Source organism: Taeniopygia guttata, chromosome 2 (genome assembly GCF_048771995.1).
Source record: "Taeniopygia guttata chromosome 2, bTaeGut7.mat, whole genome shotgun sequence".
Classification (NCBI taxonomy): Eukaryota; Metazoa; Chordata; class Aves; order Passeriformes; family Estrildidae; genus Taeniopygia; species Taeniopygia guttata.
The window spans coordinates 51,145,732-51,168,829 of record NC_133026.1 but is presented as its reverse complement, the minus strand read 5'-3'; the positions used below and the strand labels follow the sequence as shown (position 1 = coordinate 51,168,829).

General features: G+C 39.9%; 2 protein-coding genes across 5 annotated transcripts in view; one reads left to right on the top strand and one right to left on the bottom strand.

The window, feature by feature from the left end:
- TPK1 (thiamin pyrophosphokinase 1) overlaps positions 1 to 20,283 on the bottom strand; it is a 292,817-nt gene extending 272,534 nt beyond the window's left edge. For all 4 annotated transcript variants that reach the window (XR_012054636.1, XM_032746808.3, XM_030265289.4 and 1 more), the window contains exon 1: positions 20,151 to 20,283. Coding sequence is in view for 3 of the 4 variants with exons in the window: in XM_032746808.3 (XP_032602699.3) it covers positions 20,151 to 20,193 (43 nt within the window). In the remaining variant the exon portion in view is untranslated. The remainder of the gene's footprint in view (positions 1 to 20,150) is intronic.
- Positions 19,909 to 22,263, top strand: LOC140682651 (uncharacterized). The gene is made up of 2 exons (XM_072925924.1): positions 19,909 to 20,498; positions 21,193 to 22,263. The coding sequence occupies exons 1-2, from the start codon at positions 19,937 to 19,939 to the stop codon at positions 21,585 to 21,587; spliced, it is 957 nt and encodes a 318-aa protein (XP_072782025.1). The 5' UTR covers positions 19,909 to 19,936; the 3' UTR covers positions 21,588 to 22,263.
- The last annotated feature ends 835 nt before the right edge of the window (positions 22,264 to 23,098 follow it).

The window sequence follows — 23,098 nt, the reverse complement described above, 5'->3', positions numbered from 1 at the left end:
ACTGTTTTAAAATCTAGCTGTACAAAATTGTGTCTGTTTGCCCTACAGAGACAATTTGGTCTGATCTGATTCAGCTTTCATCTAACCCTGTGGCAAACAAAACATTCATCAAGTTCAATGATCTAAAGTTAAACTCCTAACTATATTTATGCTGCAATACCTGTATTTGAAGTATTTTAACAACTGATTACACACATTAAAAGCAAGGTAGGAAATACAGAACTGGTGCTAGCATGAGTGGGCACAACGAAAGCAAAATGAATAAGAAAATACCAAGACATATCAGGTGAGAATCTGTCACTAGATACATCTTAATTAGTAAAAAACAGCTTACTTATACATAGCTTGAAAGAATTACTTCCATCTTACGATTCCCTATAATGTTTTTACACTGCACAATAATCTTTTATATGCCAGGATTGTTCAGCAAACATATGAAAATTAATATAAAAAGTATGCCTGTCTAAATTACCTTTCATTGTTCTGGCTACCTTTTTGAGGTGTAGGTATAAAGTACTGCTTAGATTTTATGTAAGAGTTGTATTATTTATCTAGGTAGTCCTTCCTTGACTGTTATGATTTTGTTGTCTTACAAAGAAATACAAGTAGACATTAAATTTAAAGAACAGTGGAATGAAAATATTTCTGTAAGCACATTCATTTAATCATGTGGAATGATAAAATCTGAGTTTATAGAAGAAAGAACATGCAGCAGGATAGAGCAAACTGGGACAATTTTTGAGAAAACATCTTCATCTTTTTGTCTCGGAACAGTCATTAGTAAAACTGTTCACAGGAAAGATGAGGTTTGATAAACACATTTGCTTTCAAAATCTCTGAAGCTGTTCAAATATCCTAGTTCCTAATTCTCCAAGTGAGATATTTCACTGAACAAAAAAGTTCACTTAAAGCATAAACTTGAATAGTCACATTTGAAATTAAAAAAGAATTAAAATAATATATAGTTTAATTGAAAATGCTTTGGTTGATCTTAACTATAATTTAGGAATGTCTAAAATGTTGAGAATTCAACTTCTTGTTCAAATTTAGGACAAAGGCATCTTTTAAAGACTTGACTATTTTTCCAGGACAAATTCATCTTCTCTCAACTTCAGATGTACAGTAAAGGCACAAAGTATTTGTGAACACAGGTGCTTATCTAACCATACTCTCCTGAAAATGACACATAGTGAGTACAGCAGCTTTCTTTTAGGAGTGGAGCAGAGCTGATCTTCTAGAACTCCACGGGAGCAGGCAATCTGCTTCTTTGGATCTACAGGGTGACAGGGAACCACCATTTTTTGGAGGTTTGCTTGTTTGTTTTTCCACTAAAAAAAAAACGTGTTGCATTTTTAGCCACAGATTTCCACTAAGCACCATTTTCAACTGATTTTTTTTGTTCTTACTTCACCCACATCTGCGACATATATGTAATAAGCACTGCACTAATAACTTGACTTTTCAGGGCTTCGTCCCTCCCAAAATAACTTGTAACAAAGAGCCTGAAGTGTAGTGAAAAAACATCTTAACAACATAATTTTCTTGGCAGAACTAGACCCGATGCAGAAGCAGTGCACCTCCCAACAACAGTTTCTAGTCTTCCCATATCCACAGGTGACCTTGGTGGCATAAGACAACTGGAATGAGAAAACCAAGGAGCATGTCCCAATCTACAATGTGTTGTGCACACACACACAGAAGAAAACAATATTCTCATTAAAGATGTTAAAGGAAGATGGCCAAAGCTGATGAGGCAGTCTATCATAACGTCATTATATTTCTGCTATATACTTTCAATGAAAGGAAGGAAATATTAAAGAGTATTTAAAAATGTACATGATATGTGCTTGCAGCACCTGTTTCCAGTCTATACAGACTAATTCTTTCTGATGAATGTAGCCAACAGAGAAGGGCAATAAAATACTCACTTAAGGGAAACAATCACTACACTCACCAGTTCTCCTGTAAAACTACCAATCACATCTGTTGTTTGCACACATAAAAAGTTTATTGACAATTTTAATTTCAATTTAGAAAACAGCACTCAATTATTGCATGGCAGTTGGGGTTTTTTGGCTTTTTGTTAGGTTGTTTGGGTTTTTTTAAAAGACCTATGTAATTGCTAAGCTGTTTCACCAACAGGGAATTACCTAGATTTTTTTATAAAAAGGTCTGGAAAGACCATGAACTACTGATATTAAATTTTATCAATGGGCTTCTCAGCTTAATTCTTACAGACAAGAAACCAATACAACAATAAAAATGTTAATTGGGAAAGTTTTTGGAAAGATGCTGCAGATAACACATGCATGGGAAATTAATTCTGTAGATGATGTGTAAAAGATGGGTTATAAAGTTAACGAGATATTACTTAAGGCAAGAGAAACAATTAGACTATTAACAGTGAAGATAAAGCAACATTTTGCCATCAAATATAATGAAACTAATTAAAAGTGAAATGAAAATTTAGATATGAATATGAAAGTAAAATTGAACAAATTAAAATACCTAAAGAGTTCATAGGTTCAAAATCCAAACAATCTATCTAAAACCACAGCACCTATAAAGAACCTGAACAGCCAGTTAATCATTTTTGTACACGCTAAAAATCTGAAAGATTCATCCTCCTTTGAGGCATGGATTGGTCTGCTATTTTTTAAGACTAGAAAGAGATTTCTTGGGAAACAAGACTAAAAGGCATGGATGTAATTGCAAACAGAGCAAGTACTGAAAAAGCAGTAAGCTGTGCTATACAAATAATAATTCTGAAGAATCGGTAATGCTTAAAGGGAAGGTTCTTCTCCAAGGAATGTTGCAGATGCAACAATAGAGCAAGTGAAATCTATAGCTATTAGCTTGTATTGTTTCACAAAACACTTCTCTGACACTACAGAAGCATGACAGATGCCAAGTCCAATTCTGCTTACACATTTCTGTTTAATTCATATAACCTGATAAAACAACAGGAGATTTAGACTTACTGCATACAATGTCTTTAAACAGTCTTTCTTACTCTGCCATCACCAGGTGGGACTGCATAAAAACACTTCATGCCCCTTTTGTTTCAGAAGGGCTTTTGAAGCATAGAATTTAATGGTTTCAAGACTCTGGTTAACAATGCCAACATGTTCCTCATGGCAGTCACTCACCATCTTTCATGTGTCTGTTACCATTTTTTATTTTGCTTTCCAAGTATTTCCTTGTTATTTCTCTATGCTTATTCACTTTCAAAACTCTGAAGGCCCTCTGATTACCCCTCTCCTTCCACTGTTTTGAAAAATCCCACTACTAGCATCATTATCAAATGATGATACAGTCCTTACCCACTGCTGCTGGCTCCTCTCTGATAGTAATGACATCTTGTTAATGTCTTGCTCATGGATGTCCTGCAACGATTTCAGTCTAAAAGACCTATGAGCAACATTTGAATTTTTTCCCTCACCTGTCCAGTCCCAGTAAGGGACTGTCTCCAAGAAAATGCTGAAAGATAGCTGGAAGGTATGACTTTCAACCAACTTAATTATATTTGTATAAAAAGCTACATGGATACTCTTTCTTCAGCTCCCAATAGTTTTACTTTAGTTGGGTTTTATTTTTAGTTCTTTGGCTTAGGGACACATTTAAGATGAATGGAGGAAGCTGCTTTCACATTACAAAATAAGAGTCCATAAAGGGATTTGTTAAAAGTTCACTTACTCAGTGGGGCTCATGCCTTTTAATAAAACTTTCTCAGGTGGACAATATCAAACTGCCATTTCTCTCCAAATTCCCCAAACAAATTTAAAAGCAAGGTGCATTTTTTCCTAGCCAGCACAGAGACTCTACAGACTGAGTGATGCCACTTCTAGACAATATAATTTTTATTCCTAGAATGCTCTGAAGGGATTCCCCAGAGAAACGTACTTATTTCTAGCAAACAACAGGAGCACACAGCTGGAATTTTAGAAATATTTCCTAAGAACTCGCTCAGAGAGACAATATTTGAAAGACAGTACATATTTCATGATGACCCGGCAACGCCACAGTAACTCACCAAGAAGATTAATACAAGTGTGCACAATAGGTGAACCCTAAGGTAACTAACCAGAAAAGATCCTTTTACATACAATCATGGCTGAAAACAGACATACATTTCATACTTCTAAAAGAATTTGATAAAATCATTGCTATAGAATAAAAAAATAGGTTAAACAAGGCACTGGAGGGATTATCAAGTTTCCAACAAAAGAAACAGAGCTTTGTGATTTAGTTAAATCCTATGGACCACTGGGAAGTAAAATAACGACCATTTTCATTGAATGGTCTGCATTAGTTAAATAATATGTAGACACATCAACTAAGCAAGCACTGGAGTGGCAATGTCTACTTTCAAGTTCTTTGACTTTGTTTTCAAGAAAAACCAAATGCCATCTATCACAGGGGACAGAATTAAAGACCTACAACAGAAAGGTGACATTAAGCAAGCTGTATGCTCACTGGACACAATTCACAATCTCCAAAGAAGCTGGATGCATTTGGTAAAAAGCGATTGACATTTATGTTTTTCTCAGTAGGCCTAATTAGGTCTGACATACATCCATTCACACTCAAATAGGCACAGAAACCTTCAAGGTTATTTTCCAATTATTTCCACCTACAGTGCCTCATTCTGAAAGGATTGGGAATCTGAACCTTCAAAAGAGGCTACAGGTGCTGTTCCTGCATTCTCCCTTAGCAACTGAATGCTTAATAAGAAAAGTACTTATTATTTAAAACTCATGACTTTCAAAAAAGGATTTCTAATCTCAGCATCTTTGATCCAATTTTTACTTGTGATTGACAGAATTTTTCATCACACAAATAGTATAAGTACTGTTCTAATATTGTAAAATCATTTTAAATGCCCAAAATGTCAGGTCTGTTCAAAACACTTTTATTAATGTAATAACATAAATATCCATTTAAACAGCATAAAAGGTGCTAAAGGAGGGTAAAGTAAATTTTCACACATGAAAGAATCAGATAGAACAGCTTCCCCAAAGAGGTTATGAAATATTAAAGTTAAGATAAAGGTCACTTGAAAAGACACATCACATTTAGCACTGTGTCATGGGCTGGTGGTAGAATTCCCAAACCAAATGAATTTCTTCTCTTTGTTTTGCTTAAAAAAGCAGAGCTTGCTCTAGGTTTATATAAATGTTGTCATGCAATGCCAGAGGCCCATCAGCAGTCAACTGGACTTCCACAATGGTCAGATTACCTCTGAAATGACCGAATTCTTTAATTTCTTAAATACCATAATATTCTGAGTGATCTTTCCTAAAAATAATTTTTCCTATGATTTTGTCACAGATTTTGTAATCTGCTGTATCATGAACTGAAAACAGTAGTCAAATCAGCAATGTTATGAACAGATTATCTCAGAAAATCAAGCCAAAAAAACCTCTCGGTAGGACCTGTATATTTTTTATACCACGTCTGTTCAACTGTACTTGCTTTGTTTTTGATGATGGCATTGAAACTGTCAGAAGCAGAGGCTTTAAGCTAAGAAATAGCAATGCATCCTTTCTGCAAAGATTTAAGGAACATTCTAAGCAAACAGTATTATGTTTAAACCCACAATTGACATGAACATTAAAAGAAAGGGGGAAAAGTGCCCTTACTATTGGCTAAACTTCTGAACTTTTCAGCATAGTATTTCAGCAAGTATAATTGCCTCCAATTTGTTGATGAGGAACTAAGGCAAAACAAGGTTAAAAGCTTGCCCAATATTATGCAGCACAGGACTCAGGAAAGAAACCTATGTACCTTCAGGTTCACAATAATTGGAAATGAAAATACTGACAAAATGCAACTGTTTGTGCAGCACACAAAAGCCTTTTCCAGAGACAAATGCATAAAAGTGGAATAACAAGCAATATTAATGTTTAAGACAAAAAATAAATTATATAGTTATGAAGAAAAAAATGACAACTTTGTACTTAATACCTGAGAAATAGTGAACTCGAATGAACATCTGTAGTGTCAGAACAAACCCTTCCTAATACATACAAAATGTTATAAAGCACTAGGATATCAAAAACTAAAATGAATTATCAGGTTTGTAGAACAACAGATAGTGTTTCAGCTATCTTTTGAATTTCTATATACGTGTAATGATCTGCAAAACACCTCTTTTGTACCTATGCTATTTTAGCTGCTTTTTTTTTTTTTTTTTTTTTTGTCTGTCAATGCTGTATAAGCTGTGCCTCTGCACAGCTCAGGGCACCTCCATGTTGAGTAGACTTCATGAAGTGCCATGCTCAGACAGGAGGTCGCTCTCTGCAAGATGAGACTTTAGAGCGTTAAGACAGGAATACTGTTTTATCATCTACCTCCTCTACCACAGATGTCCTGTGAGGACTTGAGGGTGTGAAAAAATAGAGCAATAATAGATTTAAAGTGAACCCTTCTAGTTAAACCTAAACTTCAGAAGTATTAGGTGCATATAGATGCCTTCTTAATAGAGACTTTTCTCTATTACATTCAGAGAAGCTTACTGTGTGTGCCTCTGTAACATACCCTGGGTATCTCATACCTGTTCCTCACCATCTTCTGGAATTCCAGCATCATCATTTTAGGATTTGGTGCTAATGCAGGCACATTTCAATCCTTAAACATATTCCATTCATGTTTCACTCTCACAAGAGATTGGCTATTTGCTTCTAACCTGTAAGGAAGCCCATTGCATGATGACAAGACATCAGGAATAATCAGGAAAACTAACTTTATACTCCTAAAGAGCAAATGTCATCTTTGTCCTCTCAGGCAGGGTGTTATCTTTTCTTAATAAAAATAATGGCTTTTGGCATCTACCAAGTAAGTCCAAATCATCATATCATTAGAGATTACTCATATTTATTCCTGCATCTTTCTTCATTTCTTCCCTCAGTTTTATGTCATTACCTTCTGTGCCACCTACGACCACAGCCTACTGTGAGAGAATAGCAGAAAAGCCAGCACTACTACTACCCCTCTTTCCTTCCCTAGGGAAATCAACTATAGCTTCTGCTACTCCAGACTATTCAGGAACTTAGGATATAACAGTCCAGGAAATAGTCTTCCCCAGCCTCCTGCTCTCCCCTTGCTCTAAGCATTTAATATCTATGAAGCAGTTGTTATGAGTTACTATCATTTCACACACCTATCCAAGGCTACCAAAAAAAATTAAAGGTTTTAGCATAAATCACAATGTAAACAAAGCACACGTCTCTTGATGTGAGGCATCAATGAAAACATTTCAGTGTCATACCCTTCCCCTAACTGCTGCATGTTAGTAGCTCAAACTTTATGTATATACCTCAAACTTTATGTATATAGCAACTAAAAAATGTAAATAACAAAAAAAAGTCCCACCAAAACATACAGCTGTACAGTAAGAATATAGCTTGCTTGAAAGCCCCAGCTTGTGTGCCAAGAATGTGTTGTGGAGCCAGTGGTTTGTTGCACACCACCCCTCAAACGCTGACATGTTTTGACAACACTGCCACCAATTCTGATTTTTAAAGTTGAAGAGAGAGTAGATGTTCACCTCAGCCATCTGCCAGTGCAGCAGATGAACATGATGCAGACATTCCATAACTGATGTACCTCAACTCAACAGAAATCCTGTGACTTGAGACACACTTTATCACTGGAGATAATGACTACAGAAATTACCATGACAGCAGAATTTTTCTCAAGAGTGATATGCATGAAAACTAAATATATTAACTTTCACTATAAAGTAGATTAAACTACAGAAAAACTCTTTGCAGATGCATTCTCTTGCTGTTTTTTTTTACTGTCAGAAATGCATAATTTGTGCTTTTGAAAAAAAATTAGGAGCTATTATCTGAAAGAATCTTTCTTTTTGAAAATTTATAGTCCCTTTGGACATCAAGAGAAAGTATATTCCTAGAATATTCATCATAGTCTATAGAACACACTTATCTTTCTCACCAATATGAAAGATCATCTGTAAAAAGTAATAGAATATGAGAATTTGTAAATGTTCAGGGCTTTTTTCAAGGTAATCCCTCTGAAACCTCTACAAATTCAAGTGCCAATTATCAGCAGTATGGAAACAGATGAAATGAAATTACAGAGGCAGATTTCACCATCTGGAAAACTCATAGCAATTTCTACCCATAGTAGAAAGCTATTTCAGAACTTATGAAGCTTCACTCCTCATACCTCTTTTCACATGTTTGTGAACTTTTGACATCATCTGTGATTTAGCTAAAAATAAATATTATTATTGTAATGTAGAAGAAATCATCATTAATTTGCAGTATGAAAACTATAGACCACAAGAACAAATCCTCCTGGTCTGAGTAGCCCAGGTGAAGCCAGTCTGATTAGCTGAGTGAGAATGTGTGCAGTAATGGCCTGTCCTCCCTTCTGAGAACAATATGCACAAAGGTAACTGCCTCTGACTCTACAGATATGATTCTTAAATTCCCATCTCAGTCTTCTACAGTTTTGTACATTTGGTCTATTCTTCTGCCCCTAAGTAGAATCACTTCTCTGATCTGATTCTACTTCATTCTTCATGTACCCTTGAAAAAGGAAAGGCTCTTAGCAACAGGGACTTCATCTTCTCAAATAATGTATTCCAGTGCTTCCTCCTGCTACTTACATGTTTTTCCCCAAATATCTAACTCAAGACAACTTTGCTATAGCTGAAATTCATTTCTTACCCAACTGCAATATAACTGGTGCATATTTCCAAGGTCTGTTATGTATGCTCTTGGGGAAACTATGAATAGGACAATTCTGTACAGATACACTGTGTGCTGCAAAGGTTCTCCACTGAATAGAACAGCAGGCTCTCCTTCCTAAATTCTCCTCTTTTCATGGCTTCTTCTCTCAGGAAAAGTAACAAAATTCCTTTTACCTGATACTTGTATCATAAAATGTGCATTTTCCATATGTATTTCCTGCTTGGGGAAAAGAAGAAAAGCAAAGACTAAACAGCAAAGGACAAGATTACAAAACTAGAAGTTTATAAACTCTCACAAAATATTACTATCTCTTCCTATGCATTAACTTTATATTTCCTCTCTACTGTTCTAATTTACATTATATGAGCTGTATAACTACACTGGTTTAGAGTTCAGCCCCTTTGTTAATACTCTGAGGCCTTACATTTATTCAGTTCCAACTCTGCTCTCAAAGGAAACTGGCTATTTATTTCAGCAAATGTATTCAAGAAATGTAAATCCGGCAAGAAACAGAATAGTTGTGCATAATGTTATATAAGTTTAGCATAACTATTCATTTCACTGTCTAAATCCAATTTTTTTTTTTACTCCTTGTGGGATTCACAATTATAATATTTATAGATAAATAAGAATAGATTCTATGGAAATAATTTCAAAGCTTTTGCTAGCTCACAGTAACCAACAGCAAATTCAGCACAGTGTATAGTAAAATCTTACTCCAGTAACTTCTACTTGCTTCCTAGGAACAATAACAAAATATTACAGGGTTTTTGGGTGTTTCATTTTTTTTTTTTTCATTTTAAGAACACAATTTACTCAAAACATAAGGAAGAAGTACCACCCTCTAAATTTCTAAATTGCATTGCAATAAAATTGCATTGCAAGAGCTCTGAAATCAGCTCCTTATTCTCCAACACCTCCTTTGTTTCACATGACTAGCCACTTCATACTCCATACTGCAGCATATACACATCCTCAGATATACCCATTCCTCTCTTTCCTCACAAGCCTGTCCATTCTACTTAAAGAGAAAGGAAAATAAGTCTATCCTTTGGCAGGCCAAGTGTTTCAAATTTATAGACTAAGAGGCCAGAAAGGATCACTGTGACAATCTAGTTTAGCCGTTTGTATAAAGGATAGCCCGAAACTCATTCTGGTTTCAAGATGAGCTGCAACTGACTTAGGTAGATTCTCCATCAGTGTTCCTCTAGGTACAGTATCCAAATGGTTGGTTATTCTTTCCCATGTTACAGATCAGTACCTGATACAGGTATGAATTTGTTTGGCTCCTATGTCCAACCTCTGCATCTTATAGGTACCTTTGTCTGCCTGACAAAATACAGCTAAATGCAATGCAAATAACAGATTACACTATGTGTTACCTAAAGAGCATTTCTCTTTAAGTGCACCCCTGGGACAGCTCTAACACCCCCTTACTGGAGCTGGCTGACACAAAGCTTTTGGCAGCAAGTATGCTATCAAAACATCTGTTGTGACCCCCTTGGAAGCGCCCCCTCTCCCACACCATATGGCCATCACCACCGAGTGGTACCCAAGGCCACAACCCAGCTCTCATCACTCCCTGTCTGTCCTCTCTGGGGACACCAGACACTGATGGATAATTTCACACACACTTCACACTTCATCAGCAGGGAAGACAGCCTGCTGCAGTGGAGAAGACATGCCAGACACGTCCATGTTACAACACACTCTGTCCATGTTGCTGTCAAAAAACTCTGCGCATGGAGTACATGTTGTATACGCTAAAGGAAGGGATTTTTTTTTTTTTTTTTTTTTTTTTTTGTCTAGCACTGCTATTGCTCCTCCTAAGCGGCAACTGCTTTCTTGTAACCGGGTGTACACTCGGGGCTTTGTCAACACAACTATGGCAGCTGTGGGTGCAAGGAGAAACAAATAGAAGACAAACATGGTCACAGAAACACAGCAAAAACGTTACAAAGCAGATCAAACTTCCTACTGACTTAAAGAATTTTGCTGGCACAAAAATTTAACTTATGATCTTATGACAGGATAGCAGACTAAGAGAAAATAAGAAATTCTTCCACAAGGTCAAGTGACAAAACCTGTTACTATTAATCAGGTAAATAGAGCAGCAGCCTTACTACTCACCAGTACATTAGAACAGCAATGCAAACAGAGGCACAGGGAACTAAGAGATTTAGTTTCCAAGCAAAAACCCTGCCAACAAGTCAGTTCAAGGAAGAACATCTGGTATCAGTGATTTTATTTCCCAAAGATACAAAATGACCATTTAAATCCTCCGTTCATAGTTACCAAAGTCATTAGAAAGGCTCAAAGCCTGTGCATACAGTATTAAATGTCACTTCCACAGTGAATTCTGTGCAAAGAAAGCAGAGCTAACAGGAAGGCACTTTTGATAACAGCAGGAAGACACCAGCATCTCAAGAGGACAGAATTGAAGATCACACCAATCTACAGTGAAAGTTATATAACAGAATCATAGAAGGGTCGAAGTTGGAAGGACCTTAAAGATCATCTAGTTCCAACCACCCGGAAATGGGCAGGGACACATTCCACTAGATCAGGTCACTTAGAGCCTCATGGAACCTAGCCTTGAACACTTCCAGGAATGGGGCACCCACAACTTTTCTGGGCATCTTATTCCAGTGCTTCACCACCATCACAGTCAAGAGTTTCCTCCTCAAACATAATCTGAATTTACCCTCTTTCACTTTAAACCCATTTCTGCTTCTCCTATTACATGTCCTTGGCAAAAGTCCCTCACCATCTCTCTTGTAGGGCCCCTTGAAGTACTGGAAAGCTTAGAGATTGCTCTAAGGTCTGCCCAGAGCCTTCTCTGCTCCAGGCTGTACTACCTCAGCCTGTTTTCATAGTGGAGGTGTTCCAACCCCTTGATCATCTTTGTGACCCTCCAGCAGATCCATGTCCTCATTCTGGAGTCACCAGAGCTGGACATAGTACTCCAGAGGGGGTCTCATAACAGTAGAGACATTAGATCAGTTTGAGGCAAAGTCTTGTGGCTGTACCTTTCAAGAACACTGCTGTGCAGAGTCCAGAAAGCCAAACATTAACTTGCCCTTAAAAGTTTTGTCAGTATTGAGTCCCCTTTCCTTCTTTCTTTCTGTGTTTTTTTTAAAGAATAAATCAAGCTCTTCTTTAGGAAACTTGATAGGCAAATTTTCCATTTGTAGCAGGAAATGGCAATATGGAGACAAACACTTTCATATCAGAGCTTAATCACCTCCACTGTGCCCAGGCTGACTCATTATGAAATTAGGGGATCACACATTGCCCAAGAGCTATTTCTGTTGCATCCGCAGCAGCTAAGACACTGCACCACTTCTTCTGGTGCTCCAAGTGTCCAAGCAGCAGATCCTTAGCTGCTTGACTCAAGTTGCCCTCTAACAATACCATTGGCTCACCTGGCCACAAGAGCTCATAATCAGCCTGTCATCCACCAAGACTCCTAGGTCCTTCTCAGCAGAGCTGCTCTCTAGTAGGTCAGCCCCCAACCCATACTGGTGCTTGAGTTCTCTTCTTTCATGTATGCTTATACAGAACACATAATTGTGAATTGTGTCTGTGGAGGAAAAAGAGAAACAAGAAAGAGAAGAAAGAATGCCTTTCCTGACACACTTTGCTGTGTCTTCACCAAGCAAGTCCACATTCACCCTTACTGACACTGTCATGGAAGTCAAAGCTTTTCTAGTTGAGTCCCCAGTGTTTTGTAACATCAACATATTTTCCTTCTGCAGTAAAGCCAACTTATTTCTGTCAGACACACAGACATTTTTTACCACCAAAGACACTGAACAATCTGGTCAAAAACTGTACATATAAATACTTCTTAACAACTACTTACGTATTGCTGTGTTGCCCAGTATCAGTGTTGACCAGATAATTTGGACAGACCAGAAAAAAAGAGCTACAGTAAGAGAAAACAAGCAATAAAACCAAACAGAACCTACACCACTAGTCACAACTATATAATAAATAAATAAATAAATAAATAAATAAATAAATAAATAGTGAGGGTAAGGTTCTGCTCCTACTGAATTCGCTGGCTGGCTTCCTATTTATTTCAATTGGCCTGATAAACACATGCATGCCTCCAGCTTCTGTCCTGCCAGAGAGGAAGCCTGGCAGACAATCCATCAACATAAGATACAGAAAATCAGCACTAGCATTGTGAAAATTCCATTGCCATTCAAAATAACATTTCAAAGCTAAGAAATTACAGGAAAACCCTTCCAGCAGCTTCATCTGCTATTGGATATACAGCAATAGATTTAATTGAAAGCAATCCAAAAGCTACTAAATGTGCTCTCTATGTAGAATTTAACTAACAGAACATTCCTGTAAAACTTTAAATTCTCAATTCTCTTTTTAATTTTGCAAAGGCAGTACTACATAAACACTGTTAAATCATAATCCTCATGTTTAAGGTCAGACCTGAATGGAACGGAGAACCTGTTTCCATAAACTCATATCTAATTCACCACAGCTATATTTTACAGAAAAATGTAAGGCAAAAATCTGAATAACTGGTTCTATTCCAGCTATACTCTGGTGGAAGGGACAACAGATATTCAGTTCTTTTCCATCTTGAAGTTATTTGGCTATAGATCAGATTAATTAACCTTGCTGGACACACTGCAAATTCCCCTCTGTGTAGAAATAAGAGATGGGAAATGTTCTGTGCTGTACCAAAAAGCAGTTGTACACATCTGAGTTCTCTTCTCTTGATTTACTACATTTTGTACTGGATAAGATCTACTGCTGGGTTGTAGGGATTTTATTTGTTTGTGGGTTGGTTCTGCGGTTTGTCAGCTTATTTCCTAATCTGGGGTTTTTGTTTGGTTAGAGGGCAGAGGGAGTGAAGCATCCCCCCTCCTTTTATGCACATTTTTCAACAATGGTACTTTGAGACTAGCATGGTTATTTTTATGTCACAGAGAGAAAAAAAAATTTTTACATTTGTAACTAGTAATTTCCCTGGACAAAATTTAACATCTTTGTTCTTAAAGGTCCTAACCCCTGAGCTTACATCCAAACCTAAAACTCATTAGAAGTGCTGATGAGAACTGACTAATGAAAAGAAGCTTCTAATCCTTTAACTTGTTTTCAGGTGGCTTCCTTACTTGGGTGTTTTTTCATTTGCTTTTCTTAAGACTTTGATTTTAAGTTTCACTCTTGATGCTGCTATTTTCTACAAAGATTAAGCTTTGATTAATATCTCAGGATGTCCAAACCTAAAGTAAATGCACAAGGATGCCTGGCATTTGTTATTTTGGATCTTGAAAAATCTGAAATCTACCAGTGTTATGTTTTCTCCTGAGTAAATAAAGTGCTTCATTTCTATGCTTCATATTCAATTTCTTCATAAATCAAACTTAGATCAGCTTTGTAAACAGGATAAAAAACAAAGGAAGCCTCTTTTGTTTTCCACTTCCAGAAAGTAAAACTAGCTTTTATATATATGTATACACATAGATTTTAGATATATCATAATGCTAAAGTGCTGTGAAACTGCTGTAGTGTTTTAAGGGCTGATGAGAGACATGCAAGGGAATACAGCAAAGGAAAAACAAGAGCTGAAAGTCCACTATTCTCCTTGACTACCTGTATCTTCTTAAGATTAATATTTTGCTCTTGTAACACTAACAAGTTTAAACGGTTTTCAGTACACATGCAATTGAATACAAGAAACATGAACACTGGAACAAGTGTATTTCCCATCTCCATATCTCCTTAAATCACAGGAGAAAAAAAAATAGAGAGAGATGAGAAAAAAGAAGAAGAAAAAAAAAGACTACAGGAGATCAGCTTGTGTATTTCCTAGCTTTAAGCCTCAGCTGATTTAAAATAACAAGACCTTCCAAAAGGAATTTAATTTATCCAGGTGCTTTACTATCTGGGCAAGCCATAATGAATGTTTTTGTCTCAGAAATTCCAGTAACAACATTATTGCTCTAATACTCAATGGGGTCTTGAAGATTTTTTTGTTAGTTTTGGGTTCTTTCTGTTAGGCTCCTTATTTGTGATGCTTTTGGAGGTGGATTTTGTCTTAGTTTTTAGTTTGTTCTTTTCTTTTTTTTGCTTTTGTGTTGAGATGACCTCAGACCCGTCCACCATCATATTCCCACCCAAAATAGAGCTATGCCCTATTTGTGACTGCAAGAGATGGAACACTCAGTGCAGACACTGCAAAATATGAGAATCCAACATCCACATAAACAGCAGCTGAAGTCAATACGTTTCAAAAGGTGGCCCTGTGTGCGTACAAAAACAAGTAAAATAAGTAAACATCCATTTTCCTACTAGCTCAAATGGTTATATGTGCTTTGTTAAAATTGTTAAAGATGCCTTATTACCTCATTCCAAATAACACACCTGCACAGAAAGCATTAAAAAAAAAAATAAAAATATATATATATATATATATATATATATATATATATATATATAAAGAACTCCAAAAGCTTTCCATAAGTGAAAGCAAAGATCTAAAAGAAAGTGGTGAGGTTAACAATGAATGTGTCTTTTAATGCCATTCTACCTGTAATACTTCAGTCATAAGTGCACCTGTAAGTAATCTATACAATAACACTTACAAAACAAATGCTGACCCAGCACAGATTAGCAAGCAGCATGGCCTGAGCAGGTGAATATTAACAGCTACTTCAAAAACAAACTAATGAGTTTCAGGTAACTAGACTACATTAATGGTGTTGCTACTTAAATGAAACGGAGAACAAGAGCAGGTCAGCAACATTCACAGAAAAATAAATAAAAAGCATTTTGAAAATATTTAAGTTAAAAAGACAACAATGTAACAGCCAATGGAAGTCCTTCCTAATTTTATTAAGGAATGCCAGTAACAGTCTTAAAAGAAGTGAAACCCCTGTTAACACTTTTTCTGTTTAAGTGAATTCAGTAACAGCTTTTGAAATACCTGATTCACCTGAAAACTTCACTAGCCTAATCCAACAGCTGTGGCACAAATCCTCAAAAATGCAGAGCTATCCAATAGTTTGGGACTCCACACCTTTTCCATACACCTTTAATATTCAATAACTAACAGAGATCATCAGGTTGAATTTTGTGAATTAGATGACATGATAATGTATCACAGATACCATGCAGAGCTCCAGTAAAGGGGATATTTAAACAGTCATCAGCACGTGTACCAGCCAGAGGCCATTCACTGAATGGCAAACATGTTACTGTTTCACAAAATAACTTCAAATCCTCAGTGTCACATAAAAGGGAACATTAAGGAAGAAGTTCAAGCTTCAGGCATTTAAAAGGAATATCGTGATGCAGTCCTTTCAGAGGTAACTTGTTTACAGCCAGTAACATTTCCAGAAGACATAGAGTAAAGCAAGAGACAATCAAGCTTGCAGAATGATGGAAGAGCATTCAGAGCATATTGTTACTTCCTCTTGTTCTCTTTGCTTAAAATTCAATGCAGAATTTTATAGTCCCTTTGCACAAAGAGATGACTATATATTTTCTCTATAATTCTGAAGCAGCCTTTGTCCTATTTGTTGTGGATCTGTCTCTCATGGCATATAGATGACCTTGCTTCAGTGAAATAAGGACAGCACTTCTGAGAAAAGCACATCTTAACCACCAGTTCTGAACACAGTTCAGGAGTCCATTTGACTCGGGGCATGGAGAAGTGAGGACAGGGAAACCAATTTTGACTGGTAGCACAGGCCCTCTGTCACTCAGAGCAAGCTCAACCCCCAACATACCCTCAGCAAGGCACAGAAGAGAGCAGAGGGATAAATAAGATTTGACATTTCTTTGCAACACCTCCACCTCTGCAAGGCAAGACACTCGTACTGGGAGCTGTTGGATTATAAACTGAGGAAGATATCCTCCTTCTGCATCATCCATTTGATAAAACCAATACTGAGCCGCACTTCAAGGACTGTGCAAGGCAAGGAATCATTAATCACATCTGGAGATGAGCAAGAATCCAGGCCATGCTACGGCAAGCAATGTAAAACGTTCCCTGTGAGAAAACACAGCCTAGCAAACTGGCACTCTGCCCTTCTCAAAATCTCAAGTGGTATTCAGGGACAACCTTATTATAGGATGCTACAGTACTTCCACTGTTAAGCAGTCACAAGCACAGCACACTCAGCTCCCAAAGTTCACAGTATTAAAATAATAAATTAGAAACACTTGTCTCTCTGCAGAAGTGCCTGCAGCACAGTCTGGGACAAGCAGCAGGAGGCAATGACAGTGCAAGAAAAGGGTATAAGCAGCAGGAGGGAAATGTCGAGTCTATCAAAGGATGCTCCAGATAAGCTAAGCTACTCTTGTCATGAACTCACAGGCTGTAGTGTGACATCATTATGAGCCTTCTACAAGAGCCTTGCCTGTCTGCCTGACCCTTTCACACAGTGTACAGGTCTCTGTGGCAGAGCCTTCTGCGAGACTTTTTAAAGGTTTCATTTCATGAGGAAATGAAAATATATTTATTTCAGTGTGCAAAACATAAATTTAGACTCAATCCCACTTTAAATTCTATCTTGTTACCAATTCTTAACTACACTAAGCAAATCAACATAGTTCTAAAGTCCACAGCACGGTGTTCTGACTGTACTGTGGTGATTTTCAACTGTGCTCCAACTGTTTGACTGAATAATGTTCAAAGTCCCTGAGCATACTAGTTAGCACAGCAGTTCTCAAATATCTACTACTTTAACATCAATCAGGTGAGATAGAGAGAGATGTACAATCTAAGAACTCATTCTAACTACACTGACTAAAATTACCAAGGCATACATGGCCCTAAAATTCCAGTTCAGGTATCTAATATTATAATGTTCTAAAACCTGGGAGTGTTTCACTCTATCCTGTATCAATAAAAGAATAATTTCCGAACAACTCAAAAAGAGAAACAAAGTAATTCATAATTTTCGAACATAGCCGAGTAATCTTTCAGTGTCCCCACTATAAACACAGTCACACACTGCTATACATAATATTATTTCTAGTATTGAAGGAAAGGGGCAAGATCCATAGTGCTTCAACGGCCTCAAAAAGAGTCTATTGTGTAAGCTTATGTTTAGCTTCTAGGAACTGGCATGTTCTTCATTGATTAGCTTTATACTATTTGGACACTTAAATACCTATGCCAATAAAGCAAACAGATGGAGGAACTACCAGTAGCTACTTTCTCCAGAAGAATTTGGGAGGCTTATTTTAGCTATCCAATTTTGAAAACCTTATTTCTGAGTTCCCCAAGCAGGATACCAGAGTTTAAATGGTGGAATTGCCAAATAAATCTGCTCAGCATTGAATACTTTGAGCAGGCTAATTCAGTTGGTAATGCCAGTAATGAATGTCTGTAATGATGACAAGGATCCTGATGAAGTACCACTGTGCATTTTACAGGCACAGACTGTATAATCAACGGATCTGTAGGTAAGCAGCAGACTTTTCTTTCAGAGAAGCAGGCTTCTTTACATCCAGCTGGAGCCTCTGGTATGAGAAGGCTGTGGGTCACAAGAAAACTGAACAAACATCTCCAATCTTCAAATCCAACCGGACATAACCAAAGACAGGCAACTCCTGGAAACTGAGGACATATGGTAGCCCTAGCATTGTACAATGTCTATCAAAGGCAACTATCTTATAAACAAACAGCAATGCTTGTACTTCCACAGGGATAAATTTATAGAATCATAAAATGTTAAGGGGTTGGAACGAACCTTATAGATTACCTAGTTCCAATCCTTCCTGTGGTGGACAGGGACACCACCCACTAAATCAGGTTGCTCAAGGCCTTATCCAACCTGGTGTTCAACAGTGTCAGAGTTGGGGCATCCACAGCCTCTCTGGGCAACCTGTTCCAGTGTCTTACCACTCTCACAGTAGAGAATTTCTTCCTAATATCTATAACCTAAATTTCTCCTATTTGAATTTGAGCCCATTACTCCTTGTCCTATCACTACAGTTACAGGATGGAGAGTGCCTCTCTGGCTTCCCCGTAGCCCCCTTCATATACTGGGCACTTGCTATGAGGTCTCCACACAACCTCACAGCAACCTCTTCTCCAGCCTAAACAGCCCAGTTTTCTCATCCAGTTCTTGTAGGGCAAGCACTCCAGTGCTCTTATCAACAAAAGGCAGCTTCTTGTTTGGCCTTATTATATACTTAGTAATCATTTACTGTATATAAGAGGAGATCATGTCACAATGAATCAAAGTTCACCCATTAAAATCTCACCTACATGCTCATTCCTTCTTTCCCGCCAAAGCAACAGCGTGTCTCAAAGTCCACATCCACACACTGTCAAATACACATTTCTGGCAAGAATTGCTTGAGTGAAGCTTTACAAGTTAGTAGTTTTGACCATATCCTGAAGAAGTTTTTAAGAACCATAGCGAAGCATGATTTAAAAAATGTACCATAGTGGAATGAATTTAAACATGCTCTTAAACTGCTAGCTGTAGAAACATACTGAATTGTACAAAGTGTGCATTCTATTAAACTCTGCCCTTTCTACAAACCTTACTAGTAAATAAATAACAGTTACCTCAATGCAGCAGCTGGTGTCTGTGCCAGAACAGAGTAGAAAAGAGCAGTGTCAGTTAGAATTCAGCTGCTATGCCAGAATTATTTTTATGCAGCTTTAAATCACGTTACGGAAAGATAAAAATATTTACTGTTTATAATTGTATCACTGAACAACAAATTGGAAACACTACTGAATTAGACTCTGTGCAAACAGAGTGAAGAAGAGGTGCCTATTCCAAACCATGTACAAGCCACTTAGCTAAGTCTGTGCTTATTACAGGTGCTCCATCCTTTAGACACATAATGATGTATATTAGTAGAGTTCACCTCTCAGATGTCAAAAATTATATCAACACCACAATACTATTGGATAGCTTGGGAAAACCAAAGAAAACCCTGAATACAAACCTCAAAGCTTTGCTGTGCAGAACTGAAGGGCAAGGCAGGGTACAAGGGTGGCTCTAGGGCAAAGCACACGGGCAGGAAGCGGGGAGCCAAAGGCACACGGGGGGTGGATGCCAAGCCCGGGGACCCCTTGCCCCAGGGGGGTAGGGATAGCGGTAGGAGATAAGGGACAGACAGGTGTCAGCGGAGCGCTCCGCCCGGCCGAGCCGAGAAAACGGCGGCAGCAAGCGGAAAGCACCGGTTGAACCCGAAGGGCTCGGGTTGAAATGGCAATGTTGAACTCCAGAGGGGCGAGCACGGTACCAAACCGCCCTGCTGAGCCCAAGCTCAGGCTGAGCGGGCGGACACAGCGCGGCGTTCCGCAGCGGGGCTCGGCGGGGCTGCGGAGGCAGGGGCGGGCGGGAGGCGCGGCCGCCCCGCTCCCCTCCCTCGCTCCTTCCGCCGCCCGGCGCGGCGGGGCTGGGGCGGGAGGTACCGTACCGGCGGGCAGGAGGCATTCCAGCGGCGTGAACACGCGCTCCATGGCCCCGCGGCACGGGCAAGCACACGCCAAAGGCACGGAGAGCCGGGCGGGCCCGGCGGCGGGCGGGGAGAAGCCGTGCCCCTTCCCGGTCTCCCGTGCAGCCACACGGCCGCGCCGGCGGCTGCGCCCGCCCTTGCAGGCGACAAGCGGCGGCGCTGCCCGGGTGCCTTCGGCCGCGCGTCTTCCTACATCCCCCGGCCAGGACCGGGGAAGCGGCACCGGCACCGGGATGTGCCCGGCACCGGGATGTGCTCGGCACCGGGATGTGCCGGGCACCGGGATGCGCTCGGCGCCGGGGCGGCAGGGCAAGCCGAGGGCATCGATGGCCGCCGCAATCTGTTGCTCGGCGGTTGATTCAGCAGCGGGTCGGAAAGGCGGGACGCGCTGATTGGCAGCGGCGGAGGCCCATGGGCCGAGGGGGCGGGGCTAAGGGAGGGCAGCGCCTGTGCGCCCGAGGCGGGAGAGGGAGAGAGGAGGGAAAGGGAAGAGGATGTGGCAGGAGCACCGGGAAGCCCAGGGAAACTGGAGAGAAGTAAAGCCTGCCACGAGTGCTCATGCCCTGGCATGCCGCCTGCGTGCCCGCGCCCTCGGGATGCAGGGAAAGCCGTGCCGGAGGGCTGGCAGCATCCCCGCTCTGCTGTCCCCGCCGGCGCCCTCGGGATGCAGGGAAAGCCGTGTCGGAGGGCTGGCAGCATCCCCGCTCTGCTGTCCCCGCCGCTGCCGCCTGTGCCCTTCCAGCTCGCCCAGAGTGATGCGGCATTCCTAGGTGCCGCTTAGGTTTCAATTAATGTAATTTCAAGAACATCAGAAAATTTGTTAAATTCGTAGTTTCTCCTCGCTCAGAACTCTTAATTGGGGTGTTAATCATCTTCAGGCATAAAATGGAAAACACTGCTAAATTTAAGTTTGCTCTGGGGAGCACATAGGAGGGCAAGTTTTGACCCCTCAAATGTGTCAGGGATGTGTTTCCACCTCCTGGACCGTAATTTGTCCCTGCAGGAACCCCTCTCCAGCCGCTCCATCAGGGACAGGGCGGCATCGCCTCGCATCCAGCGTCCTTCCTGTCTCCCTGGAGCTCGGGCGGAGCGCAGCGGCGCAGGGCCCCGCAGCAGAGGGCAGCAGAGGAGCGCCGGTCCCTCCCTCCACATCTTCCTGCTCCCGTTCTTCCCTCCATCCCGTCCGTCCGTCCGTCCGTCCGCCGGCCCGGCAGCGCGGCTCGGAGCGGCCGGGAGCGCCCGCAGAGCCCCGCTCGGAGCCGCTACGCCCCGGGGTGGGACGAGGCGGGGGGACAAGGTCTTCTAGAGGCGTTTGGAGAAAGAGTGAGCGAGGTCCACGGGCTAGATGCTCGCAGGGGTGTTTTCCAACCTAATAATTATGTGATTGCCTGTCACTGAGGGTTTCCGGTCAAATGGAAGGGAAATGGGACCAACATGTCAGCCCCACTTCTCAGTCCGTCCTGTTAGTCTGAAATTCTCACTCAGATCAACGTAATTTAAGTGTCGTCAGTGGTGGGCTAGTCTGGGCCACATTTTTAGGACAAGGGGAAGTGGCTCCAAACTGAAAGAGGGCAGGTTTAGATTGGATATTAGGAAGAAACCCTTTACGGATTTACAGGCACTGGAACAGGTTGCCCAGAGGAATTGTAGATGCCCCAGCCTCAGGAGTGCTCAAGGCCAGGCTGGATGGAGCTCTGAGAAACCTGGTCTAGTAAAAGGTGTCCCTGCCCATGAAAGGTGCATTGAAATGATCCAGATAAGCTTGAAGGTCCCTTTCAACCTATACCATTCCAGGATTCTGTGGTTACCTGTAGAGGCTCTCAGTTCAGTCGAAGAGAGAGCAGAGAGAATTCTCTCAGGCTTTGGCCTGGGAAAGTTAGGAGAAAGAATTCAAATTATTATTATCTCTCTTTCTGTTCATGTTGTTTATAGTTATGTTCTTAGAGAATGTGCTATTCATAGTTCACCAATAAAGTGAAAAGTTTTTACTTTGAGAGTTTTTACTTGAGGTAGTCACCTTAGAAAGTCAGACTGTAAAAACACTCACTACTTCTTAATAAATGTTCTTTAAACCTTCTAAACATCTTAAAGTCTTTTCATTTGTCCCTGACTCAACAACAACAGTTACCACATTGACTGTAAGTGCACCTTTAGTTCTAATGGTGCAAGCACCAAACCTTTGCTTGGACCTTTCAGATAAGCTGCCCTGCCACCTCTGAGAGACTGTAAGGTATAAGCAATTCTGGTCCACAAAGACTGATAGAAATTTAGAAGTATTGGAAGCGTTCATGCCTTGGCAATGAGAGAAATGAGAGATTATTGGCAAACAAGGAAAAGATATTAAGGGCATCAAAAGATTACTGTTGTTTACACTATAGAAATAGAAAATAATTTGTTACACTTTTGTGCCATTTAAAATTTTATTTCTTCTCCATTGAGAACTTGAATTTCAAAGGCTCTTAGGACGTTGGTATCATCTCAGTGTCCTTCTTCAAGCAGGGTAAAAACAGCCAGCATTGGGAAGAAGCAGCTTGTTGTCTTTTCCAAGAATGGAGACCATGTGGGGTCTACCACACAGTTGGCCAATGCTCTCCTTCTCTTAATTATATTCTCTTCCACTCTGTCTCCTCACCCTGCTTCCTTTCAATTTTGACAGGCACTTTCCAATTGCCTGGTAATACTATTAAACCTTCTCCAGGATAGCTTGTTTTTCTTCTTCAGTATCTTTCAGTGTCTCTGTCATTATTTTTTTTTTTTAATCGCTCTTGAGGGGGTACCATCTGCTATAAAAAGTTGCTGATAAGCAGGTTCTTATGCATGAGAAGAGTCATACTTGCTCAGAGGGAAGGTCCAATTCAGTCAGGGCCCTGTGTCTGGTAGTGTTAATTAGCAAGTCTTTCTCCTATTCC

Excerpts from the sequence above, each read along its gene's own strand:
- LOC140682651 (XM_072925924.1), top strand. The coding sequence starts at position 19,937 with ATGGCAATGTTGAACTCCAGAGGGGCGAGCACGGTACCAAACCGCCCT. Across the intron at positions 20,499-21,192 it reads CTCGGCGCCGGGGCGGCAGG|GAACCCCTCTCCAGCCGCTC; the intron begins GCAAGCCGAGGG and ends TTGTCCCTGCAG.